This window comes from Cyprinodon variegatus, unplaced genomic scaffold (assembly GCF_000732505.1).
Source record: "Cyprinodon variegatus isolate N-32 unplaced genomic scaffold, C_variegatus-1.0 Scaffold374, whole genome shotgun sequence".
Classification (NCBI taxonomy): Eukaryota; Metazoa; Chordata; class Actinopteri; order Cyprinodontiformes; family Cyprinodontidae; genus Cyprinodon; species Cyprinodon variegatus.
The window spans coordinates 350,108-373,774 of NW_015150827.1; the positions used below are offsets into that span (position 1 = coordinate 350,108).

Sequence of the window (23,667 nt, forward strand, 5' to 3'; positions counted from 1 at the left end):
ACATAATATTGTAAAAAACATACAAAAATAATAAGACAACAAATGGAGAAAAGAAATCAGATTTAGAATCAGGTTTTCTGGCCAAGTTGGTTTGCACTTACAAGGAATGGTGGTATATATATATATATAGCTATATACAATTTAAAACATACAATATACAATATAAATAAAATTATGTGTTTTTTTTACTATTAACTATTAATTATTAATAATAATTAATAGTAATTAATTATACTATTAATTATAAGTTTTGACTTTTTTATTCTTTATGTAATTATTAGACTACTTTTTCCCAACAGCACTTTGATTTCTTTTATCTCTGCTTTGATAAAATGTCGCCCTCTGCTGGTGTCCAGTTGTATTGCCTCGTTAAAATCGCATAGCTCAGTGTTTCTCTCTGTGCTGACACGTCCTTCTAGATAAGCAGATTACAAACCCTCAGTAAAGCTCGGCAACATATCGCACTGGAAAATCGTGCAAAAAAAAAGACTAAAGATAATTTTTTTAGCATCATAAAATGATAATGCACTATGAGGGTTATTTATTTGCCCGCTTTTCCGTAGTGAGCCGCAGAAACGCAGCAATAGTAGCTCCGCCCTCCGTTGCTGCAGTTCCTCAGAAGCACTGGCTGCAGAGTAAACCTTTGCCCTGAGCGCTCTGCTAAAACACCAACCAGCGAGCATTTATTTTTTATTTTTCCCTGATTGCTATTGAGGAGTATGCATGCGGATTATGGACAGGATTAATGAATGACCGTCAATATGGATTAATCATCCGATTAAGGTCTGCAGAACGGACGGCTTGTCTGCACGCTGCTTCCATAATAGCTCTGCAATGTATCAAGCGCTCCGGACGTCTTTACTGTCAAGCGCCCGTTGCTGGGATGCCGACAGTGAGCGGTCCTACCAGGTTCTCTTTGATAAACTTGACACCAATAAAGATGGCAGGGTGGATGTGGCTGAATTACGAGCGGGCCTTAAGGCGATGGGGATGTTTCGCCACGGTGCAGCACAGGTAACCTGAAGCAGGAGATCCAGTGTTCTGCCAGAGATTTAAGTTTCAAGTCCTGGGTTGATCTTTCAGGGTTTCAGTTCTGATTCTAGATTCTCCTCTCTGTCCTACTGTAGAAAATCGTGTCATCTGGAGACCGGAACAAGGATGGGTGTTTGGACTTTAACGAGTTTACCAAATATCTGAAGGAGCATGAGATGAAGCTGATGCTGACATTCAAAAGTCTGGACAGAAACAACGATGGTAGGAGCTGGAGAGGAGGATTGGTGTTCACACTGGAAGCTCACATGTTGCCTTTTTTTTTTAATCCAAACTGCATCACATTTCATCTGATCTTTCTTTTTGAATGTGTTTTCAGGGCACATTGATGCCACAGAGATCCAGCAGGCCCTTGCAGAACTGGGCATAGATATCAGCAGGAAACATGCAATGAAAATCTTACAAAGGTTAGACCTTTTTTTTTAAATCCATGATCTGCAAGCTGTTTGTTTTTTTTTCAAAGGCATGCATGCATAGTCATAATTTAACTTTTTAAAACATGGAAATAAAGAAAAATTGTTTGTGGATTCTCAGCATGGACATCGATGGAACCATGATGGTCGACTGGAACGAGTTCAGAGAGCACTTCCTGTTGTATCCTGCCTTCAACCTGGAAGAGATCATCCGCTACTGGAAGCACTCCTCGGTAGGGTTCAGACACAAACACTCTGAGGCTGCTGCAGTGGAATAAATCACATGTCCCTTCACTCCTCTTCTGTTAGATACTATAGATTTTCTTTTTGCAGTTCACAACTGAGAGCAGCTCTCCTTTTTTTTTTGTTTGGATGAGTTTCCCTCAGCGTGCTTTTCCGTTTCTTTCTAAATTGTGCTGGTCTGGTGTTTGGACTGGTTTGTTACCCGCACAGAACAGAGCCTCGCTTGACAGAACCTGTTCCTGAATGTTTCCCTGCATACCACAATGAAATCTGTCACAGCAGTGACTGCAGAACACATGCTAACTGGCTCTGAAATTCCCTTGTGTTCCCACAGCTTTATATCAGATTGTAATAGATCACTGGTTTCTTTCTGAGGAACCCTCATGCTTAAGAGAAAAGCTTTTAAAAATAATCTAAAACAGGATCAACATGTGAGGCAAAGGGCTCATAACTTTTCCTAATTTAAAGGACAACGCCATTTGATTTTTGCTCCCTTTTTTTCAGTGGGATTTTTAAATGGAAACTGTGGCGAGGTTGACGTTAGTCAAGGCTTTTGGGTTGCAACTTTACATTCAAGGTTAAGTAAATGCTGTCAGGCGAGACGTTAACATTGTTGCTACACAACTGCGAAAACAGAAAGCAGAAGTTGATCTTGCAGGGTTCTTGTCTCTGGCCACACACACCATATGCTGTCACTTTAAGCCCTCAGCTATTTAAAGTGCAGAATTTAGTCATTCAATTGTATTTGTTGCAATCTATTCATGTCACCCATTCCTGTTGGAAAACCAGCTGTTTACCCATTTGATCAAAACTAGTACCCTACTTTTGTAAAAGGAAATTGCTCAGCAGGAAAAGTGAGCCAGTCTGTCATAAGATAAAAGATGCTTGAATGCCTGCGGTGCTTTAGTTCAGTTAGTTTGACATCAATATGCACCAGGATACCAAGAAAGCTGCCCTCACCAATGTATTTTTACAGAACAGCTTTTATTGATCTGAGAAGGCAAAGATGAACATATTTGGTCCCAATGAGAAAACAATAATACATTTGGAGGAGTTAAGGTGAGGCTTTCAATCTTAGGAACATTTTAGGCACGGTGGGGGTAGCATAATGCTGAGGACCTGTTTTTTCTGCTGTATTTCAGTTGAACAAGAGAACTGGATAATAATAAAGGACTCATAGAACCTGAAAATCTTTAACTTAACCTCAAATGATCAGCTAGACGGCTAAAACCTGGAGAAATGAAATGCTGAGCATACAATCTGGAGATACAGCAAGAAGTAAATAGAATCATGACAGAACCTGTTGACATTTAATGGTGGAGTGTTTGTAAAGCTTTCAGGTGTCATTTTGTATCTGGCATCGGCAACAAACTGTTGAATAAAAGTCCAAAATGAACCTGACATTCAGCTTTGAGTGGGGTCATATGAACTGACGGTGCTTAAAGTAGATAATCTGTAATGATTGACGCAGTCAGTGTTTAATTCTGATTAACATAGGGAAAAATGTTGGTTTAATCTCTAGTTCCTGGACATTGGTGACAGCCTCTCCATCCCGGATGAGTTCACGGAGGAAGAGAAGAGATCAGACGAGTGGTGGAAGCAGCTGGTTGCTGGTGCTGTGGCGGGCGCCGTGTCTCGCACGGGGACGGCCCCTCTGGACAGGCTCAAGGTCTTCATGCAGGTTGGTGATGTCAAATACACGTGTGTGTGTCTGCATGAAACTGTTGGGCTAAAGGTGTTTATGTTCACTCCAGGTTCATTCCTCCAAAAAGAACAAGATCAGCCTGATCGGGGGGCTGAGACAGATGATTGTAGAAGGAGGTCTGACGTCGTTGTGGCGAGGAAACGGGATCAACGTTTTAAAGATCGCACCTGAGACCGCAATCAAGTTCATGGCCTACGAACAAGTTCAGAACCCCATCTCAGATTTTTTCATTAAATAATCAGGTTAAGGTTACAGCTGGCAGTAACAGTGGATGTTATGTTTTCTGTTGCAGTATAAGAAGTTGTTAACTTCAGAGGGAAAGAAGATAGAGACTCATAAGCGGTTTATGGCAGGGTCTCTGGCTGGGGCCACAGCACAAACAGCCATCTACCCAATGGAGGTATGGCTGCCCACTTCCACTCAGGATCCGATCTGGGTCATTAAATTCACTAACAACAAGACAGCATGTCCTGAATGTTTGCCACTTTTGTGCTGTTCTTCTTTAAGGTTTTAAAGACTCGGCTGACCTTAAGGAAAACCGGCCAATACGCGGGAATGTTTGACTGTGCCAAGAAGATCCTGAGGAAGGAGGGGGTCATTGCTTTTTATAAGGGCTACATTCCAAACTTAATAGGCATCATTCCCTATGCAGGGATAGACCTCGCAGTTTATGAGGTGTGTGCAGTGTTGCCCTGTCTAGATATCGTTTCCTTTTCCGGCTTTAGTCAAACCTTTTTTTTGTTCTTATTTTTTGTGTGTCAGACTCTGAAGAGCACTTGGTTGTCTCATCACGCCAAAGACTCAGCTAACCCTGGAGTTCTGGTGCTGCTGGGTTGTGGAACCATCTCCAGTACCTGCGGCCAGCTCGCCAGCTATCCTCTGGCTCTCATACGCACACGGATGCAGGCACAAGGTAAGCCCCAACCGGCAGATCGGTGGAATAGATCAAATGTAAAACCTTACTTGTTGACTCCTGTCTGGATTAAAGGTATAATGAAGGATTTTCATGAATTTTTGAAGATCTATTTATCCATATTAAATGGATTAATATGCATAAAAATTGATTTTTATCCAGTTTTATCCATTTAAAAATAAAAAAATGCACATGATCAACCCTGTACCCGCTCCCGAGGGAACGCCTATTAAACACGTGGACGAGGAGAAATGGACTCGTGCACGCTCTGTTTAAAAGTTCCTATTTCCGTGACTCATTCAAGCTAACTTCCACTATGTCAGTGTCACCACTGGTGAGTGAAAATGGGGACGAGCAGGTAGGACGACCTTACCTAAACATATCAGCAGAATGATGGACAAATAGGAGGACAATTTATTTTAAAGATCCACCTGGAAAATAAAACATCCTCCACTATATCCTTTAACTTAAGCCATTACATTTCAATGAAAAACAAAAAAAAAGCATTTATTTCAGCTCATTTATAAGTGTACCTTTAACTAATACGCCCATTAATTTCCAACAATTTTTTTAAGACTTAATACATAATTTGCATTCGTTGTCACATAATTGCACACTTGCCGTCACCGATGGTCCCTCAGCTGGAAAAAAGACCCATATTTATGCTGCCACTGCTGGCAAGAGGAGTACATTCAAAACGTCATCCAATGCTAAACATTTAAAATACCGACAGTAAAAACAGCTTTGAACTTAAGGAACTGGAGAGGAGAGAAGCGGTCAGCAGAAGGAGGTTATACAAACTATTTAAAAAAGGAATTCTAATCTGGAGGTGCTTTTATGTGACTGATTTTAACTTTTCTAAAACCGTGTTGCGCAGTAAATAAGATCTTCTAAACATTTTATGTAAACACTTCCACAGAAGTCCTAGATTATAAAAGTTTACACTAGAGAGGTTCTCATTTTGTTTAGTTAATTTAAATGTACTGTTAAACAATTTATCATTGACAATAAATTAATATAAAACATATTTTTCTGGTTTATTTAGCTTGGGCATGTTTGCCCTATAGCAATTATTAGTTTATGCAATGTTATTCTGACCTCGTAGTTCATTAGCTATTAAAGTTTTGACTTTATTTTTGGTTATAAATATGGAATTAAGTCAATTTTTCCATTGTGATGGTTGAAGATTAGAATTACAGCTTTATCTGTTGCGCAGTGACTCCCCAGCGTAATGACAGTCTTCATGTGAATTTAAATGATTTACATTTTGACGGAAGGGACTAGAGTTAAGCCTCTACTCGATTTAAAATAAAACAAATAATAACAGCTGGTCCACAAAAATATTAGAGCACATAGATAACTTTGTGAACTGGACTAATTAACTATTTCTCTAAAGCAGATCAGTGAGTTTTGTCCAAAAGGTTACAGGCATTGATATCTAAGCAAAACTTTATTCAGTGTTCTTAAAATATTAATGCAACTCATCAGCATGTAGTTCCTGGATTCAATCTGAAATAGGTATAATTTACTTCACTGCTTTGTTATTGTTATTATAACAAATTGGGTCATTTGACTCTTTTAAATATAACAGATTATTAATTATTATTATTAAACATTGCTAACTAAAGGTGACCTCCTGCTTTTAGATAAATTGTCAATAAATAACTTTTTTTTCTTACAATAGATGCTAAAAATAACAGAATCGACGTTGTTTTTCGTTAAATGATCCCCTGCTGAGTGGGAACTGATGCATTATCAGTAATAGATGCATTCTGCTAGAACGTGTTGTTTCTTTACTTAAAAACAAACCGACCTCCATGTTTTTTTTGTGCTCTGCCTTCACTGTATTTTCTTCTTCGAGCGATGCTGAAGTGGATCGTTCCACAGCAGTTTGGAAATTAGATCTTTATGTAAACTGTAATAAACTAGAAAACGACTTTATGCACCAGCTCTGCTCATCATAAACTGTTAAACTCTTGTTATAACCATCCTCTAGTGTTAAAACCTCCCTGTAAGTCTTACATCCATTATAAACAGCGCTGCTCCTCTCATCTGTTTGTTTTTTCTTCTTCTTTGCAGCGTCTCTAGATGTGTCAGACCAGCCCTCCATGAGTTCTCTGCTGAGGACGATTGTAGCCAAAGATGGTTTCTTTGGGCTCTACCGAGGCATCCTGCCAAATTTTATGAAAGTCATTCCTGCTGTCAGCATTAGCTATGTGGTTTACGAGTACATGAAGACCGGCTTAGGGATCTCAAAATGATGACTGCGAGGAGCAAAGGAAGAACACTCAGTAATTGTTAGACTTGAAAGCAAAACACACACACACACACACAAAGTAATCTCCAAAACATACAGAGCATGACTTGATTGGTTGACTGGATGGAAAGCTGTATGTATGTTTTAACTATTGCCTGCCAGTAGTGTTTTGATTAATTGTGGTGCGCATGCTTTATTTTTAATCTTAAGATTGCACGTCACACTCCCATACACACAGTCTGCAAATACATTTCTGAAGAAAAAAAAAACATTTTTATTTACTGTTTTAAGTTGTGATGAAGCAAAAGATAAGACATGATGTGATGATTTTGTTTATATATCTATATATGTATCTAAGAAGAAGATCTTTCCAGGGAAAGTTGGATCTTATCCTAAGCTATGCTGTTTTTCAGGGTCAGAAAAGTAACACTAAGGCTGTTTAAATCTGTACTTGTCCTCACACTGGAGATCTCATTTTTCACTTTTACTTTTAAAAACACACCTCCCCTTTTAAGGACACAAGCTTCAGATAAGCAGGTCTCCAACCAGCAGCTGTCGACTAAACAGAACGAGGCCTCAGAAATCCATACTTATTAACACTGGAACCGAGTGTGCATAACGACACACTTCTCGTGCAATGTGAAATCCTGCGTACGTCATGATTATTTACATGTGCCTTACAGCCTCTTGATGCAAACCTCGGAGATGACTTTTTCAGCTATATAAACTGTATCTATGTACTGTATATCGACATGTTTTCAGGTATGCTTATTTATTGGACTGATTGACAAATCCTGTTAATAGACTGAAATACCTGTAAAGATCAAACTGTCTGGTGTCTCTTATTTTCAATTTGAAAACATGTAAGCATGCAGCGCAAGGATCCATTGTTATCTAAAGCTAAAAGATGAGCATAGATGTTTTTATTTTAAAGCAAACATGATAGTGTGATCTCTGTGTGATTTCAGCGATAAGAGAACATCAACACTTAATGGATTAAGGGTCAATCAAGATTTTCTATCTAAATGTATGTTTTGCTTTTAGCTAGAATGTTATATTGTAAAGATGGACAGGGATATTTATGTTAGCTATTGTTGCTTAAAAAGGGTCAAGATGACAGACAGATTAGAAGGTTTTGAAAACACTGCCCTCTCAAAAACTGCGATCACTGGTCAACATTTTAGGGAAAGATTTCTATGACATTCAAGTTTCTTAAAAGTTTACTATATTTGCAGTTTTTAATTTTTTAATTAAAATTGATTATATGGAATTCAGCTTAAAAAATTTGAAGGAGAACATTTTTTGTTTTTTGTTTTTTATTCTGATGATAGCTTTAAAGGGCTTTTCCTTAACGAACTGGTTTTATCGTGGCCTCAGTGGGAATTACCAAAATTTGAATGGAATGGCTTTTATGTTTTGTCGGATCTTTGAATTGGTTGGCACATGCAAAGTAGATTTTATTTAAATGTTGTAAAACCTTCAAATAAAGTTTTTGAACTTTGTAACAGAACAATAGCAGATGCATAAAAGCTTTATATTGCATGGAGACATGTAATTTAGAGTCAAATAAATGTGCAGTTAAAAGTCAAATGTTTCCCTTTGATGTGCTGTCTTCCGATTGCTGGTTGCAGAGGTGGATGAACCAGAAGTTACAGAGAACAAGTTGTGAGAAGGTCAATTTTCCATGCTTTGCCACGGGTTCTGACAGAATCACCTGTCATCATACCTGTGCTTCTGCTTGCCTCTGAGGGGTACCTTAGGGCTCTATGCTTGGTCCTCACCTGTCTTTCCTTCACTCCCTGCCATTTATTACCATTTTTTAGGAAGCATTACACAATTTAATTCAAATGCTGATGACTTTGAAATGTGACTCTCTTGAGAAGGATAGTTTCCTTCATTCATCCATCTTCCCCTGCTTAGTCCTTGTCAGGGTCGTGGTGGAGCTGGTACCAATCTCTGGCAGTCTTTGCGCAAGAAGCGGGGTACACCCTGGACAGGTCGCCACTCTTTTTCAGGGAAGCACAGAGACACACAACCATGCGCACACACACACTCATACCGAGGGACAGTTTAGAGAAGCCAATGAACCCAACACCTCATGTTTTTGGACTGTGGGAATAGGCAGGAGTACCAGGAGAGAACCCACGCTTGCAAATGGAGAACATGCAAACTCCATGTGGAAAGACCAGGAATTGAACCCAGAACCTTATTGCTGCAAGCCAACATTGCTGCCCATTGCATCACCGTGCAGCCCGTGGATTTTCTTCATTTTAATGAAAAGAAGACCGAGGTTGTTTTTTTTAATCCCCTGGTTCCAGCTGTATTCCCACCCTTGAATATTCCTCTTGGTCCTAAGGTGTAAAAATAGACCCTAGCCTACTTGATGCACATTCCTTTACTGTGGTTACATCCTCTTTCAGATTTGTCAGCTTTCAAAAGGAATGCTTACCTCTCTAGGTGCAATGATCCAATGCCTCATTCTTTTCCCGCCTGGATTATTGTAATTCTCCTTTGACTGGAATGAGCTAGGTCTTTCTTTTCTGCTTATGCCTGTTTTAAAATGTTGCTGCACAATTTTAACTGCTGCAAGTAAATGACAGCACACATTTTAGTGTCCCCTCACTGGCTTCCTGTTCAGTTTCTAAATTAGATTTCAAATAGTTTTATATGTTTGTAAGTTTCTTACAGTCCTGTCTGTTTTTGTTGTTTTTTTGTTTGTTGTTTTTTTGTGATACGTCATCAATTCCTGCAATTTCGTATTGTTAGAGTGGCTCGAAAGACACTTTATATTCTCCAAAAGGCATTTTATAAATTCAGATGTACTGTAGTTTTGGCTCCTAAAGCTGAAATGAGATCACCTTGGAGGTCAAGCAGGTCAAATCTCCTGCTGTTTAGATAAAACCTATAAAAAAAAAAAAACACTTTCTCTCCTTAACACTTTTGAAATACATGGATTCTTCTGAATTTTTATAGCCCCTTTATCCTATACTTGATATAAAGTTTTTTCTCTATTATTGTTCCCATACAGCACTTTGAAGGGGCCGTTATTTTTTTTAAGTGCTTTAGGAATAAAGGGCTACAGAACAATGTGTATGGCATAGTGTTGTATGTTGGATGAGCTGCTGAAGGAGACGAACTAAAAAATAAAATCATACACCAGTTTTTCTGTGTCCTGTTTTGACAAGAAACACTTTATTGTTTTAAAGCTAGTGATAGGCTGATTAGGCATCACATCTAGTTTTAATTTTATAAAGAGAAATCTTTCTCCATGATGTTATCTGAGGTTTCTAGCATGCTCTTTTATTTTAAGCCTCATCCAGTCTAACTAATAGCAGATTTCTAACCCAAAGCCAATGACATTGGTCTTTTCTGGATTAAGTTGAGGAAAAATCTGATCCATCCACACTTTGATAAATTGAAAACTGCAAGTGGCTGTGACAATGGGGGTGTCACAGGATAAATAGCATTTATACGGTAAGAGATCTTGTAACAAATGATTTAACAAACAAAGAAAATGTCTCAAGAAAGGAACCTTAGATAGCTTCACATGCTATCTTTGTTCACTCCGATTTTTATTACCAAACGACACAAAGGCAGCTATAAAACTTATTTTATATTGCCTAAGTTTTATTGCTACAGGCTCCAGGGAGGAAAGTATCATTGTCTGCACTCATTTCAGTATAACAATGTTATTTTTTCCATACATGTAAATGTGGGGACAATAGAAGAAGGGTTATGCATTGCAGAGTATGAACAGCCATTTCAACTTTAACGCTCCATTATTGCATCAAAATCTATGGCTTTTATTCAACCTTCTTCAAAAATCTGAATCATGTCTGCGTTATGGATATAACATTGTTTTTCCAAATGAAGTTAAAAATTAGACTTTTCATTATTTTATAGAAACAGGTAGGGAAAAGGCAGAGCATATAGGTCTAGAAATCAATTCAATTCTTGTCAGTAAAGATCAACCAAACAAAGTTAAATCTCTTTGCAACCATTTATTTAGAATTGTCTTTGATTTTCCAATTGGCATTTGGAAATATTTATCCACATTTGCTCTGGAGTCTTTGGATATCCATTCCTATATAACAAACCTCCTTTATAACAGGAATATTAAATAGTACCCTTTCTAAACTATCATGGACATTTAGTTCACACTCACTAAGATTTAGATGTAAACCAGAAGCCTGGGTGAATGATTTCACTACTTGTAGGGCCAGTTGGGTACCTCCTCCTTATTTCTTAAGAATAGTGTTGTGTCATCTGCTAGTTGGCAATGGTTTTCCCATCTATGTTAATCCTTCCCACTTTTCAAAAGAACATGTATGAACAACAATGGAAACAGACTACATCCTTATCTTATACCTCTACCTATGTAAAATCTTAGACATGTACCTTCAGGTAGAGAAAATAAGCTATCATCTTAATTATATTTGGAAAAATATTCTCCAAACCCAAGATGTTGAAGAGTTTTTATAAATAAAATGGTGTTTCACTGAATCAAATGCTTTTTGGAAATCTAGAAATAAAACATACGCTCATCACTGTAATCAATTACTGTAGGTCAAAGGCCAAACCTATTATATAAATTGATCTACCTTTCATGAATCCTGATTATGAACTGCTTATAATTTTTGAAAGTAATGATGAAATGTTCCTAATTTGTATTGAGAAGAGTAATTAGTACTGTCTACTTTTAAGGGTATGCTTAAAACTTTCCTTTTTGATAAATCTTATAGTTAGAGGGGCTCAGATTATCCTGAGCTATCTCTATAGTTATGCTGCTATAGGGTTAGACTTCTGGAGCACATAGGGACCCCTTTTTCATCATTTTGCTTCATTCTATCTCTATTCTTCCACTCTGCAGAATCTGTTAGCTTACTCTCTAACGTTATGCTCTCTCTGCCTTTTCTCATTGTAGCTTTGCTCTCATCTGTTCCTGTTTGGCTGTGACACCACCCTGGACAGAAATATCAGCTGTGCTACAGCCATAAACACCTTTGTTTATAGATGTTGGAGATCAGCCTGTTTTTTCCAGGGTCCTGTTTCTCTGACTGTGACTGGCTGGATGTGCTCTCTTCATCCTCTGACATTGGAGTTGGCTCGGAGCTCGTCTGCCTGGCTGTGTGTTTCCTGGACTTTTAAAGCTGTTTTTTGTATCTATTCTTCTGTCTCCTTGAACCCCAGTCGGCCTCAGTAGATGCCCGTTCACACTGAGCCTGGTTCTGCTGGAGGTTTCCTCCTGTTAAACGGGAGCTTTTCTTCTGTCGCTACAAGTATGCTTAGGTGAGGGAGTCAGATGCAATCAACTGCTTTTCCTTAGATAGAAAACTTTCAATCAATTTGACTGTATGATCTGGTAAACTGTAAAGTGCCTAGACATTACATGTGTTGTGAATTGGCGCTATATAAATAAACTGAATTGAACTTTATGATCTAATATTAATATTTAAAACTTTCGCTCGGTTCTCTGTACTTCCTTATTAGAAGGCGTTTCCGCTGACTACGTCACGTATTTTCTCGCTCCTGATTAGCGGGCTGCTGGGATCCTTTATGTCCTAATCGCTTACCGTAGCATCGGCACCGCTGCTGTTTGTGAGTGGAGGTTTAACCAGAGCGGTACAGAGGCTTATATCCTCCTGCAGTGCAGAAGAACAACAGCGGGTGTCGGTGAGTTTCTGAGTTTCTCCTTCGTATCCTCGGGGGCTGCGTGATATTATAGTTTCTGTTGTGCTTACAAACAAACAAAAAACAACAGAAAACACATCGCTCGTGCGTTAACAATGGCAGTTAGCTAGCTGACTTTGACTGCATCTAAAAATATTCTTTCGGGGTGAGGGAGCACAGCTGAACATCCAGCAGGGAGAAGACTAAACAGTTTACAGTTTCCCCCGGCGAGGGGAGGGGAGCTTCAACTTTCTGATCTACTTCACTGGATTTAATCTGTTAATCTGATGGAGTTTAGGTGCTCTGTGATAGTTTGTGTTTATTTAGGTAAACTGCTGTCGTCTTGTTGGATCTGACCAGACTAGTTCCAAGTTCACAGACAGTAAACCGTGTTTGTTGCTCCATTGTAACCCGTTCCTTATCTGTCTTGGCTCTCTGCCGTCTAAAGCTCATTAGCCGTAATGCTACCAGCCGGGGATCGTTATCATTTGGACGTGTTTCCTTTGTTTCCGCCCGTTAGTTTAGCTTACAGGACGTCGCATGACATGGGAAGCTGTCAGTGCTTGTCAGGTGCTGCCATCACATTCCTTTGCGAACAGCAGCAGAGCTGGAAACAGCCAAAACAGCCTCTGTGTTTGCTAACCTGCTTTAATCTCCCATTGTGGTTAATAGGCTAACAGGCTACAACGAGATACAAGCGATGCCATCTTGGCTTATTTGTTAAACTTATTTTATTATTTACCCTGATTAAATTTACAAAATGTATATAGAACAGTTGATTAGAGGTGTATTCTTTAATATGTTTTTTTTTTTAGAGACTTATCGCTCCTAAATCTATTCACCCACAATGCCTTGCAAAATTATTTCCGGTTTCTTGTGTCTCCATCAATAACTTTGTTTTATCTGTTTACGTACTATCCTTCCGTGGCCGCTGGAAGTACTTTTGATTAGGGGGTGCTGTGGAAATGTTTTGTGAATTTTTGTTTTTTGGGGAAAAGATACCTATTAGGACAATTTAAAATACAATAAAAAATAAACAGAGATACATAGCTTAATTGTCATATACAATTCAGTGCAAATAACCAGGATCTGTAACACACAGACATCATTAGTTCTCAGGTGAATAAATGAGCTATTAATTAAACTTCATAATAACACTATGATGTAGATTTGGCCAGCTGGCATGGACCCGAGTCACTTTGACTCTATTAGCTCCAAAATCGTTTTATTTAAAGCACAAGAAAATAATTTAATAATATATTTTTTATTGTCATTACACTCTAAAAAATACAGAGCAATGAAATGAACTCTCTGCATTTAACCCATCCCCTTTGGGAGCAGTGGGCTGCCACTGTGCGGTGCCCGGGGAGCAGTGTGGGGTTAAGGGTCTCAGAGACCCGGAGTGGCAGTCTGTGGGAGTGGGGCTTGAACTCAAAACCTCTGGATTCCAAGTGCAATGCCCTAACCACTAGGCCATCACTCCCCCTCCCTCTATTAATAAACTATTTAAAATAGTTTGAACAGTTCTCCAGATCCATTACACAAAGAACAAAAGATCAAAATAACAGTCTAAAAATCTATGTTATTCTAGTTTATTAAGCCATTAAGGTCTGTTTTTATCTTTACAGCACCATTCCTGTTTTACAAATGCTCTGATCTTTATAATGCAGATCACATATAAAATAAATCTTAATTAATCATCATTCACAATTTATCTCTCGGTATTTACTTTTGCTTTCTTATTGAAAATATTACCTTTATGAGTAGAATATGTTATGTTTAAAGTTATTGTCGGTGATGTTGTAGAATTTCCTTGTTTTTGAGCAAATTATTGGATTTAGTTTCTTCTGTGTTTCCCCGTCTAGCACAGATCATGCTTCCTCTACAGCTGCTTTGCCTCATTCTATTAAAGATTTTCCTTGCATTTAAAGCATATGATGGATTTTTATTTTCTTTGTTTTTCGTCCCATATCTGAAATTATTATATTTCAAGAGGTTTGGCCTTTTTTATTTGAACTAATTGAGTGGATGTGTGTTTTTCTAATTCATCTTTAATGCAACATTTATGAACACTGAGTAGATTAATAAATAATTTTTCGATTGATATTTTTAATCTTTCAATAAAGGCTATGAACTTAAAGCGTTGGAGCAGCTTCTTCCATTTTCCAAATACGCTGGTGAGACCTCATCTCCCCAAAAAAGGCAAAGAAATGGACGAAACCCAAGAAGGGCCTCTTAAAAAGCAGTTGCCTCATTACCACCAAGGATGGTGAAAATCCAGAGCAAAGTTAAAACACAAATTTCTCTCTAAAATGGGAAAAAAAAGATACTTGCCTACATATGGGCTGGGAACAAGGACTTTAAGTTTCGCCACAATATTTTGTGATATTTTGTCATACCTATAAATGTGATGATAAATACTTAGAAAGTAAAAAAAAAATCATACCTATATTAAAATGAGCTTTTGCAGATGATCAATTCAAAAGCTCTGCTCAGTCAAGAAAAGTTGAAATGGTTAACTCCTCTCACAATACTTTTTTTATGAAGTTTTTAACCAAGTAAACCTTTCTGTAACTAAAAGGAATAATATTTAATGTGGTTTTAGCACTAGTCTAGTTTTAGCACTAGTCTAAATATTTTTATTTAGGTCATGTTTATTTTTTTATTAGAAATGTTTGTTTTAGTATTTAACTTTATGAAACAAGCAGTTCTTTTTTTTTCTGCCTGTTAATCTTCTGCTGTTCTTAGGACCACTAAACGTTCATGGTGTCATCAAAGCTGTAGAGTTGTTTCGAAACAATGAGAATGGATAACTTAAGAAGTTGATCATTACCAAAAAAGCTTTAGAGTACAAAGTCTCAAATATTTTCCAAAACAAAAACAAAGCCCTAGGCGTATTAGGTGACTAAATAGAACCTAGAAAGATTAATCAGAACGACTGCAGTGCTTATTTCAGCCTCTTTCCTCTTAGCACAAAATGTTAAAAAGAAAAAAAGGGCTGTTTTACTTTAAATTCAATAAGAGTTTCACTCTTTTTCTCCATTATGATCTTGCATTTACTTTTCAAATTAAAGGCATATTTTCTAACTTTTGATGGATTTGCTGGATTGTTGTAAAGTTGGAGTTTCTGAGCTTGATACTAAAAGTAATTATTTTCTTACAGAAGCGCGGCGAGTAGTGAGACACCATGGGCAATACAAGTGACAGAGTGTCTGCAGACCGCCATGGGAAAACCCATCGCTCCGACAGCAGCGGCAGCCAGAAGGACCAGGACTCCAGCAGCAAGATGGGGGATAGCACAGACGACCCCAACGTCTTCAACATGCATGGATCTGAGTCCAAGGTAGATGCCCAACAATGTGATCATATTGTTTTAGTTTTTAATGTTCATAAATCATCCTTCATTTATAAAATTCAGACTATATATCTTTACAACAGCACAGTTTTCATATGTGTTTATTTTTTAGACTTCAGGGGAGAAAGAATTCACTCCAGATTTGGATGACCTGGTTAAAACCGGTCCTCAGGCTCGACCCACTGTTATTCGCTGGGCCGGAGGGGGTAAAGAAGTCTATATAGCAGGTTCCTTCAATAACTGGAACAACAAGATACCCCTAAATAAGAGGTGACCAGGGAAAACATAGTTTCAGATGTCTCACTGCTGTTTTCTTAAATTAATATATTTTTATTCTCACTGCCATGTGTAGAAACTCTGGTGTGGCCCTGAAACTCCTTTTTTTCCCCCCTCTTCTCTTCTATATTTAAAGCCACAATGATTTTGTAGCGATTCTGGACCTGCCTGAAGGAGAGCACCAGTACAAGTTTTTTGTCGATGGACAGTGGCTCCATGACCCCTCTGAGGTACAGAAGCTAGTTTATTAACCCTTTTATTTTTTTTTAAAAATGCACATATATTCTGAAAGTTGAAACATTTATCAAACCAACCTACTTGGTTTGAATTTTTAAAACTGTTTAGAAATATAGAACGAAAAATCTTAAACTGTGGAAAGGTGTAGTTTTTACCTGCAGTTAACTCAAATCAAGTAATTTCAGGCTAAGAAATGTTATTTCTATATTTCATTAGATCAATAGCTGATGTTTTCTTCATTTATTTACATGGGCAAATAAATAAAGAAGCCCAGCTCATGTATCCAGCTTTATGAAAAATATAATCTGCAGATCTAGTAAGACATGAGTTGCCCTCAAAACATAAATTCTGAATTTTCAGAACTTTGTTATACGACTAGATTATACTGAACAGCACTGGAAAACCGTTATGGGTTCTCCCAGTGAGGTTTAAGGAGGTAGAAAGTCACAAAAGACAAAAGAAAATTCACAATGACAGGACAAAGCCGCAGTGTTTAAATACAGCTAGATGTTTACTATACACAAAAAACAGTGTTTATTTAAGTTTATAACAAAACCTCATATAACCATCTTAAAAAATCTAACACTGACAGCTGCTGCTTATGTTTTCTGACCTCTAAATGTTTAATTATCTAACACGCTAGCAGGAAAAAGCCACAGTGTTTAAATACAACTAGATCTTTACTATACACAAAAAAAACAGCGTTTATTTAGGTCTATAACAAAACCTCATTTAACCATCTTAAAAAGAGCTAACACTGACAGCTGCTGCTTAAGTTTTTTGACTTCTACATGTTTAACCTGTCTAAGACTCTACAGACCAAGCAGGACAAAGCCCCCTCTGTTGATAAACGCAACAAACCATCAGACAAAAAAGTCGCTTTAAGTAATCTTGGAGAAACCTTCAGTTTGACTAATTTATGATTTACGTTTTTATTTTATTTTTTTATCAAACTGTTGCATTAAAGGCAACCCATCCCTAAATGAGCATGTTTGGTACAAAATAGTTTATTATATTTCCATCAGACCAAACTTTTATAGTCTCATTGATTCTTTCATATTTTTACTCATTACTTCCATCAAGGAGAGTTTGTGTTTGTCTGTCTGTTTGTAAAGATAATTTGAAACATTAGGGATGGATTTTAATTATATTTTTATCATAGGTGTTTTTCATTCCAGGGAACAATCCATTAAATGTTGGTGATGATCCAGATCATAATCTGCATACAGGAATTTCCTTTAAAGATTCTCCAACATTAGATAACACATAGGGATATTTGACCCGAGTGGAGGGGTGGTTATTAGGGATGTAATGATATTGACATTATCGCGCTATTGCGGTAGTAAATGTGGGTTACAATAATAAAAGGACATGTGTCCATCAAAAAGCAAGAGGATTAAACACAGTACCGCGGAACAAATCATTGTTAGCTACATAGACCATGATGCTTTGCGCTGCGTCGTCATACCAACCGTTCTTAAGCCAATAGGATTGCACGCTGTCCACACAAGCTCAAAGCAAGCTAGCATGGCCGACAGCGATAGTTGTAACGATGAAAACAACAACCCAGAAGTTGAGATTGTGCCAGCCCCTGCAGCTTTTAAGTCAGATGTCTGGAAACCTGTTTTTTTTCGCCGTGTCAGACAACGCAAAAGGAGAGAAGGTGGTGGACAGACAATGGACTATATGCAAGCACTTCCACAGTAAACTGCGAACACGAGAAACACAAGCAATATGCTAAGTCATCTGACGACTCATCATCTGGAAAAGTTTGCAGATTCTCTCACAAAGAATGTCTTTTCCGGTCAAAAAACCCTGAAGGAGGCATTTTTTTTTTCTTGAAATGCACGTCTTTTGATCTTTGTGATGAAAAATGTGAACATAAGCTAACTGATAGGTCAGTGTTTTTTAAAAAGGCTTTTTGTCTGACTATTTTATTTAAGTTTAAGTTATGTTCCTAAATTCCAGTTTTAAAAGGCTGCTTTTACTTACCTTGCACATTTAAACCTGACTTAACTTGATATTTGTTTGCACTTAAAGGGAATTCCATATTGTTTGCAATTGTTCTGGTTGCTTCTTAACTTGAACATTGCACAGAAGAATCAACAGAATATTGATGTTCCTGACTAAAACTTGCACTTTAAAAGCACTATGTAATCAGCGTTTTATATTGTAATGATCCATGAATACAACAATAAATTGCCTGTTGACTGGCAGAAGCGGAAAAAATGTATTTTTTTGCTATTATCATCGCAAACACTATCGTGAGCTATTTAACAGTACCGTGAGGTTTTCCACAATATCGCAATAAATATCGTACCGTGAGGTCAATATCGAAATTGTATTGTACCGTGAGATTTTGATGTCTTTACATCCTTAGTGGTTATGTCCTGAAAACAATCATTTGGCAATGGTTGCATCTATTAGTTTCAAAAGCCTCCGGAACCAACCCACCACCCTCCTTATCCCCTCTTATGATGTGAACAACTTTTTTCAGGCTTTTTTGTTGCAGATCTAGTTCTTGTTTTTTTTCCAGCTGCTTTCTAGTTGCCTATTCCCAAATTTTGAAGATCAAGATGTCTTAGTGGAATGACAAGTTCTCTGTTCTTTCTCCCCCATAGACATTGCTAAGTCCAGTTGGGCTGTCTCATGTATCTATAGTGCTACATCTGGGATGTTGAAGTTTACTGATTACTCTGAACAATCCAGGAGTAAATGAAAGAAATTCCTGGGTGAAATTTACTACATAGAAATTCTGAAGTGTTCTCCTAAGTGTGAAACTTGTATAAAAACACAGCAATAATATTCTAAAGACTGTCTGATTTTACTCCACTAACTGTTGCACCAAGTTGCTGCTCAGCGCTGCTGTCTTGTTCTATTGAGCTTCTTTATAATGAGGTGTAGATTAACTTGATCACCTGTGTTGCAGCCAGTTGTAACGAGCCAGCTTGGCACCATCAACAACCTGATCACAGTAAAGAAGTCTGACTTTGAGGTGTTTGACGCCCTGCAGGTGGACTCTCTGGAGTGCTCAGATACATCCGGTAAACCTCCACAGAGTTACAGGCTCTTCCTTAAATGCTGCTTCTAATTTCCTCTAATGAAATTCCTGTCTTTCTTCTGCTCAGACCTGTCCAGCTCCCCTCCTGGACCTTATGGTCAGGAACAATACATCTTTAGACCAGAGGAGCACTTCAAAGCCCCTCCCATCCTCCCTCCTCACCTGCTTCAAGTTATCCTCAACAAAGACACCAATGTATCGGTCAGTATCTGTGAATGGCTCATTCTTGCCTCTCTAAATGTTGCTTTCCTGTGAATTATCCAAAGATCGAACTCAGCTGTTCTAGCCTCTCATCTTTGGTTTCTCCATTTTTTTTCTCAGTGTGATCCCGCCCTTCTGCCTGAACCAAACCATGTGATGCTTAATCACCTTTATGCTCTTTCAATAAAGGTAGGTCTCCTAGCAGCACAGATCGGTCTGACATTATTCAGATGGAGCAGCTGGTTAAACATGAATTATTAAACTCAGAGTAGTTTTGTTTTTTCTAATGGTTTCTTTCAAACAATTCACGTCCAGTTTTTTTCCTCTACTTATGTTCTGATTGTTTAAAATTGTCCAAATTTTCTATGGTTTAACTAGCACTGGACAATAATTCAATATCATCATTTATTACAGTATAATTTATTCAGTAACGGTGATATGACATTTAAACAAACATTTTCAGTGTTTCAACATATTCTGTAGTCTGGTTGAACCATTAAAAAAAATAAAAAATTTAAGCACTGCCTAATTAGAGTTTATCAGAGATTAGATTTTTCTGAATTAATCAGGGACCCTTAGTTGGTATTTTCACACATTTATGAGTTGGTTTGCTCATTTATTAAGGTGATTTGTGAACATAGTCTTTCAGGGTTAGGTGTGTTTGTCTTCTTGAACATAAAACAGTTAATCTCGACAAAATAAAAGAGCTGATGATAGAAACTGAAAGAGTTGAGAAGCTTTGGACTAAAGAATAGAAGGAAAGGAGAGATTGTTACCTGGTAATATATAAATTGCTAAATAGAGTTTTGTATACTTGGCTTAATAATATCCAGATTTAGTGAGATCCTCACCTGCAATGCAAGATCCATTTGTAAGGAGACGGTTTATTAAAAAAAAAAAAATCCTAACATGAGTATTACAAAAAGATAAAGTCTTATTATAACTGAAAATATTAGATGCATCACAATTTATGTTTTATTCTAATAACCACTTGTTTTTTTTTTCTTTTTCATCCTCTTTTATGATTTTTGTTCCACCAAAATCAGCTTTTAATTAATTTATAAACTACACTAAAACATCAAGCGTTTTTAAAGAAAGACTAATCTCAATCCCATTCATATTCAATCTGGAGAGACATACAGAGAGAAAAGCTGCAATTAGAAAAATGACATTTTTTGATAAAGGTAACACTAAATTATAGTCTTCGAAATATTTCTACCTAAGGTAAACCAGCTGATTGCGAGGACTCACTGACTCTCTGTAATCCCTCGCACCGAGCATTCATGTGGTGAAAGTGGACAGGAAAACTCCCTTTTAACACGAAGAAACCTAGCATATCCATTCCAACTGACCTTTTCTGTTGAATTAAAATATTAGATGCTCATATATTATGGAGCTACAACAACAACAACAACAAAAAAACACTCTTCTTTCTTTTTTGTTTCCTCTAATTATGTTAAAAAAAAACAACAACAACAAAACAAACAAAATCAGACATTTCTTTCATTGTACAATAATAAACTACAGTTTTTGGTCTTTCACCTAGAATTTCAACATAATGCAATATGATTTGTTTGGTTGGATTGTGGCTAAATGTGAGAAAGGTCACAATCCAGTGAATATTTTGTTAGATTTTGCAATGGTCACTTGTTTTCTGTTGGCCTCAGTCTCCACATAATTTCCCATACTGTGTTTCCTTTCTGTGTTTTTAGGACGGAGTGATGGTGCTGAGTGCTACCCACCGATACAAGAAGAAATACGTCACGTCTCTGCTTTACAAGCCCATCTAAGCTGCCCCTCATATGCTCCACAGTGCTATTTGTGTTAAAAGAGCTGCATCATAGAATCCAGCTGCTTTTTGTTGGTTCTTAGCTTTTTTTTTTTCTTTCTTTACATTTGGCGAAACCTTGCAGCTAAACATGTTTACAAGCAATTTTTAACACAATCACCGTGTGAGGCAGCACTTCAGTATATCCAGGGTTCTGTACAGACTGACGGAGAAGTGTGTTTGTGTTGGCTTTCAGGGAGAGATTACCGTACTGTGGCTTTAACTCCTAACAACTACAAATAAGACTGAATCAGTCAAAGATTAAGATTGTGTCTTGTGTATGTTTGTGAAAAGTGTCCCCTGTGTGTAGTAGATGACTTGTGAATGAACTGTGGTGGGTTGTTTGTTACTGATGCGCTTCAGAACTGTTACCTTTTAAATGCTTAATCGACTCTGTTAGATTTGTTGTTGTTGTTTTTTCTTTCTGCATGCAGAATGAGGTGTAACCTCTGGAGACAGACCCACTGCAGTTTAACTTTGAAGTGCAATAAAGTGCCACAAAAACAGTTCAAAGAACTGGAGGCACAACATCCTGCTTTCATTTACATTACCGTGGAGTCTACTGTATATATATAAAGAAAAAAGCTAAAGTATTCATATAATTTTGTGACATTGCAGCAGAAGCATTAGTTTATAATTCTTTTGTATTATTTATTTGACACAAGACCCTTCTGTTAAGGGCTGACTAAACCAACATGGCTCCATTAGATGCTTAGAGCTTGGGATTTTGTAAAACCGAACCCCGCTTTGATCTGCTCTGTCGTCTTTGTGATGCTAATTCTTCACTTTAACAAACCTTTACAGAGAATCATTTAAACAGAAGTTGGTTCTATTTATCAAGTAGACATAGTTGGTTTAATAGGATTTCCTTCAGAGGTATTAAAGTTTCTAAAAGACCTTTGGAAACATTTAATGTTTTCCTTTCACTCCACAAATTGTGTAGATCTCTGAAAAATTTCTGCTGCAATGGTGAAAAATATACATATGAATACTTTTGTGAGTCTTTTCAGAGTTGGTTTGACAGGAGAACTGCTCATTCTGATGGTGAATCCTCTCTGTTTGCTTTCTGTTGTTGCCTTTTAGCTGGTTTCAAATTGTTAGCACTTTACCATCCTGTGAGCACAAGTGTTGATTTAAGCATTTAACTATGCACCAGCACAAAGCTCTTGTCCTTTACCTTCTCTTATTAGATGTTTGTTTTATTTTTAGGTTTATTTGATTTGTTCTGTGATATATGAATGTACTGTATCTATGTGTTGATTGTAGAGGAAAAGTTTCTGCTGTCTAGTCTGTAGAGGACACCCTCAGCAACTGGCTACCACATGAGCTAACAGGGCTGTTACAAGGATTCTGCCATAGATCTAAATGTACATTTTGTGCGTTTGTGTGTTCAGGAAAGTATTTAAGTGTTTTCAATTTAATTGCCGTGCTGTTTTTAGCGGGGCTGAATTAATTGCTTGCACATATAAGAAGGGACTTGTTGATCCTGTAATTAGTTCCCATATAAGCTGAAAGCTTTTTGTCATTGTTGAACCTGCCTGTGACGTTTCGTCCGAAGAGTATGAGGTTTAGAGAATCCATAAGGCAGTGAAGTGCCATGAAAATTGAGTTTTAAAGCTGAAACCAAAACTTCAATATTTTTGAGCCCTTTTGGAAAAAAATGCAAATAAAGACACGAATCTAATGAAGTCTCCGTAGCTTTCTCTGTGTTCTTCAGTGCAAAGGAGGATTAGAATAATATACGTCTATTAGCTTGACTAATATTATGCAAAATATCACTTAGCAAGATTCATCTTAACCACAGGTATACTATCTAAGTTGTAGTTGGCATTAATTGAGTTTATCTGCTTCCCTGCCTTAATGTTAGCGGTTTAGGTTCAGCCTTTGGCGATGCTATACCAAAAGCTTTTTGTCTTCCTAACCATTGTACTGTGGGCTTCAACAGCTGTTTTCAAATTTTAACCTGCAAGTGATTAGTTAAAGGTAGAGCTTGTTGATTTGGACACGGTCCTCTTGTTATTCCACATCTTTGTCAAAGTAGGGACTGTCTGGAAGCTAGACTGGTTGCTTCTGCACTAAAATGTGCTAAACAACAGATATAAAATCTGAGAGAATATTCATGGAAGGCTTGGGATTGAAAGAAAAGATTTTAGTGTGTTTTTATTGTTTTAATAGTATATCTGCACATTTATACATATTTTTATAGGAAAGCTAAAACAACTTTAACTATCCTAAAATATTACAAAATAGTGGGTAAATAAATCTGTGATTATAAATTTTTAACAGCTGACATTGCTAAGGGATTTGCTTCAATATCTTCTTTTAGAGCAAATCATTCGTTTCTAATAGTAAACGTATGCCCATCATTATGCTGGGGTAAGATGTGCAGTGCCTCAAACCTGCCAAAATAACGGAACACAAGCGCTCTCCTCTCTGTTCATTAATTTGTAGATCACTA

At 37.4% G+C, this 23,667-nt stretch overlaps 2 protein-coding genes across 2 annotated transcripts; both read left to right on the forward strand.

The window, feature by feature from the left end:
* Window positions 1–557: 557 nt before the first annotated feature.
* Window positions 558–6,585, forward strand: LOC107092293 (calcium-binding mitochondrial carrier protein SCaMC-1-like). Its single transcript, XM_015386675.1, has 10 exons — window positions 558–1,014; window positions 1,128–1,254; window positions 1,370–1,457; window positions 1,585–1,696; window positions 3,229–3,387; window positions 3,461–3,613; window positions 3,704–3,811; window positions 3,919–4,086; window positions 4,174–4,324; window positions 6,404–6,585. Exons 1-10 carry the CDS (start codon window positions 835–837, stop codon window positions 6,583–6,585), a joined length of 1,428 nt encoding a protein of 475 aa, XP_015242161.1. The 5' UTR covers window positions 558–834.
* A 5,556-nt stretch (window positions 6,586–12,141) lies between these two features.
* LOC107092335 (5'-AMP-activated protein kinase subunit beta-2-like) lies at window positions 12,142–22,907 on the forward strand. Its single transcript, XM_015386742.1, has 8 exons — window positions 12,142–12,254; window positions 15,415–15,594; window positions 15,719–15,876; window positions 16,019–16,112; window positions 19,049–19,163; window positions 19,248–19,381; window positions 19,502–19,570; window positions 21,094–22,907. Exons 2-8 carry the CDS (start codon window positions 15,439–15,441, stop codon window positions 21,169–21,171), a joined length of 804 nt encoding a protein of 267 aa, XP_015242228.1. The 5' UTR covers window positions 12,142–12,254; window positions 15,415–15,438; the 3' UTR covers window positions 21,172–22,907.
* The last annotated feature ends 760 nt before the right edge of the window (window positions 22,908–23,667 follow it).

Coding starts and splice junctions, on each gene's coding strand:
- LOC107092293 (XM_015386675.1), top strand. CDS start 835: ATGTATCAAGCGCTCCGGACGTCTTTACTGTCAAGCGCCCGTTGCTGG. Junction 1,015..1,127: donor TTCGCCACGGTGCAGCACAG/GTAACCTGAAGC, acceptor GTCCTACTGTAG/AAAATCGTGTCATCTGGAGA. Junction 1,255..1,369: donor TCTGGACAGAAACAACGATG/GTAGGAGCTGGA, acceptor ATGTGTTTTCAG/GGCACATTGATGCCACAGAG.
- LOC107092335 (XM_015386742.1), top strand. CDS start 15,439: ATGGGCAATACAAGTGACAGAGTGTCTGCAGACCGCCATGGGAAAACC. Junction 19,164..19,247: donor GGAGTGCTCAGATACATCCG/GTAAACCTCCAC, acceptor TCTTCTGCTCAG/ACCTGTCCAGCTCCCCTCCT. Junction 19,571..21,093: donor TTTATGCTCTTTCAATAAAG/GTAGGTCTCCTA, acceptor CTGTGTTTTTAG/GACGGAGTGATGGTGCTGAG.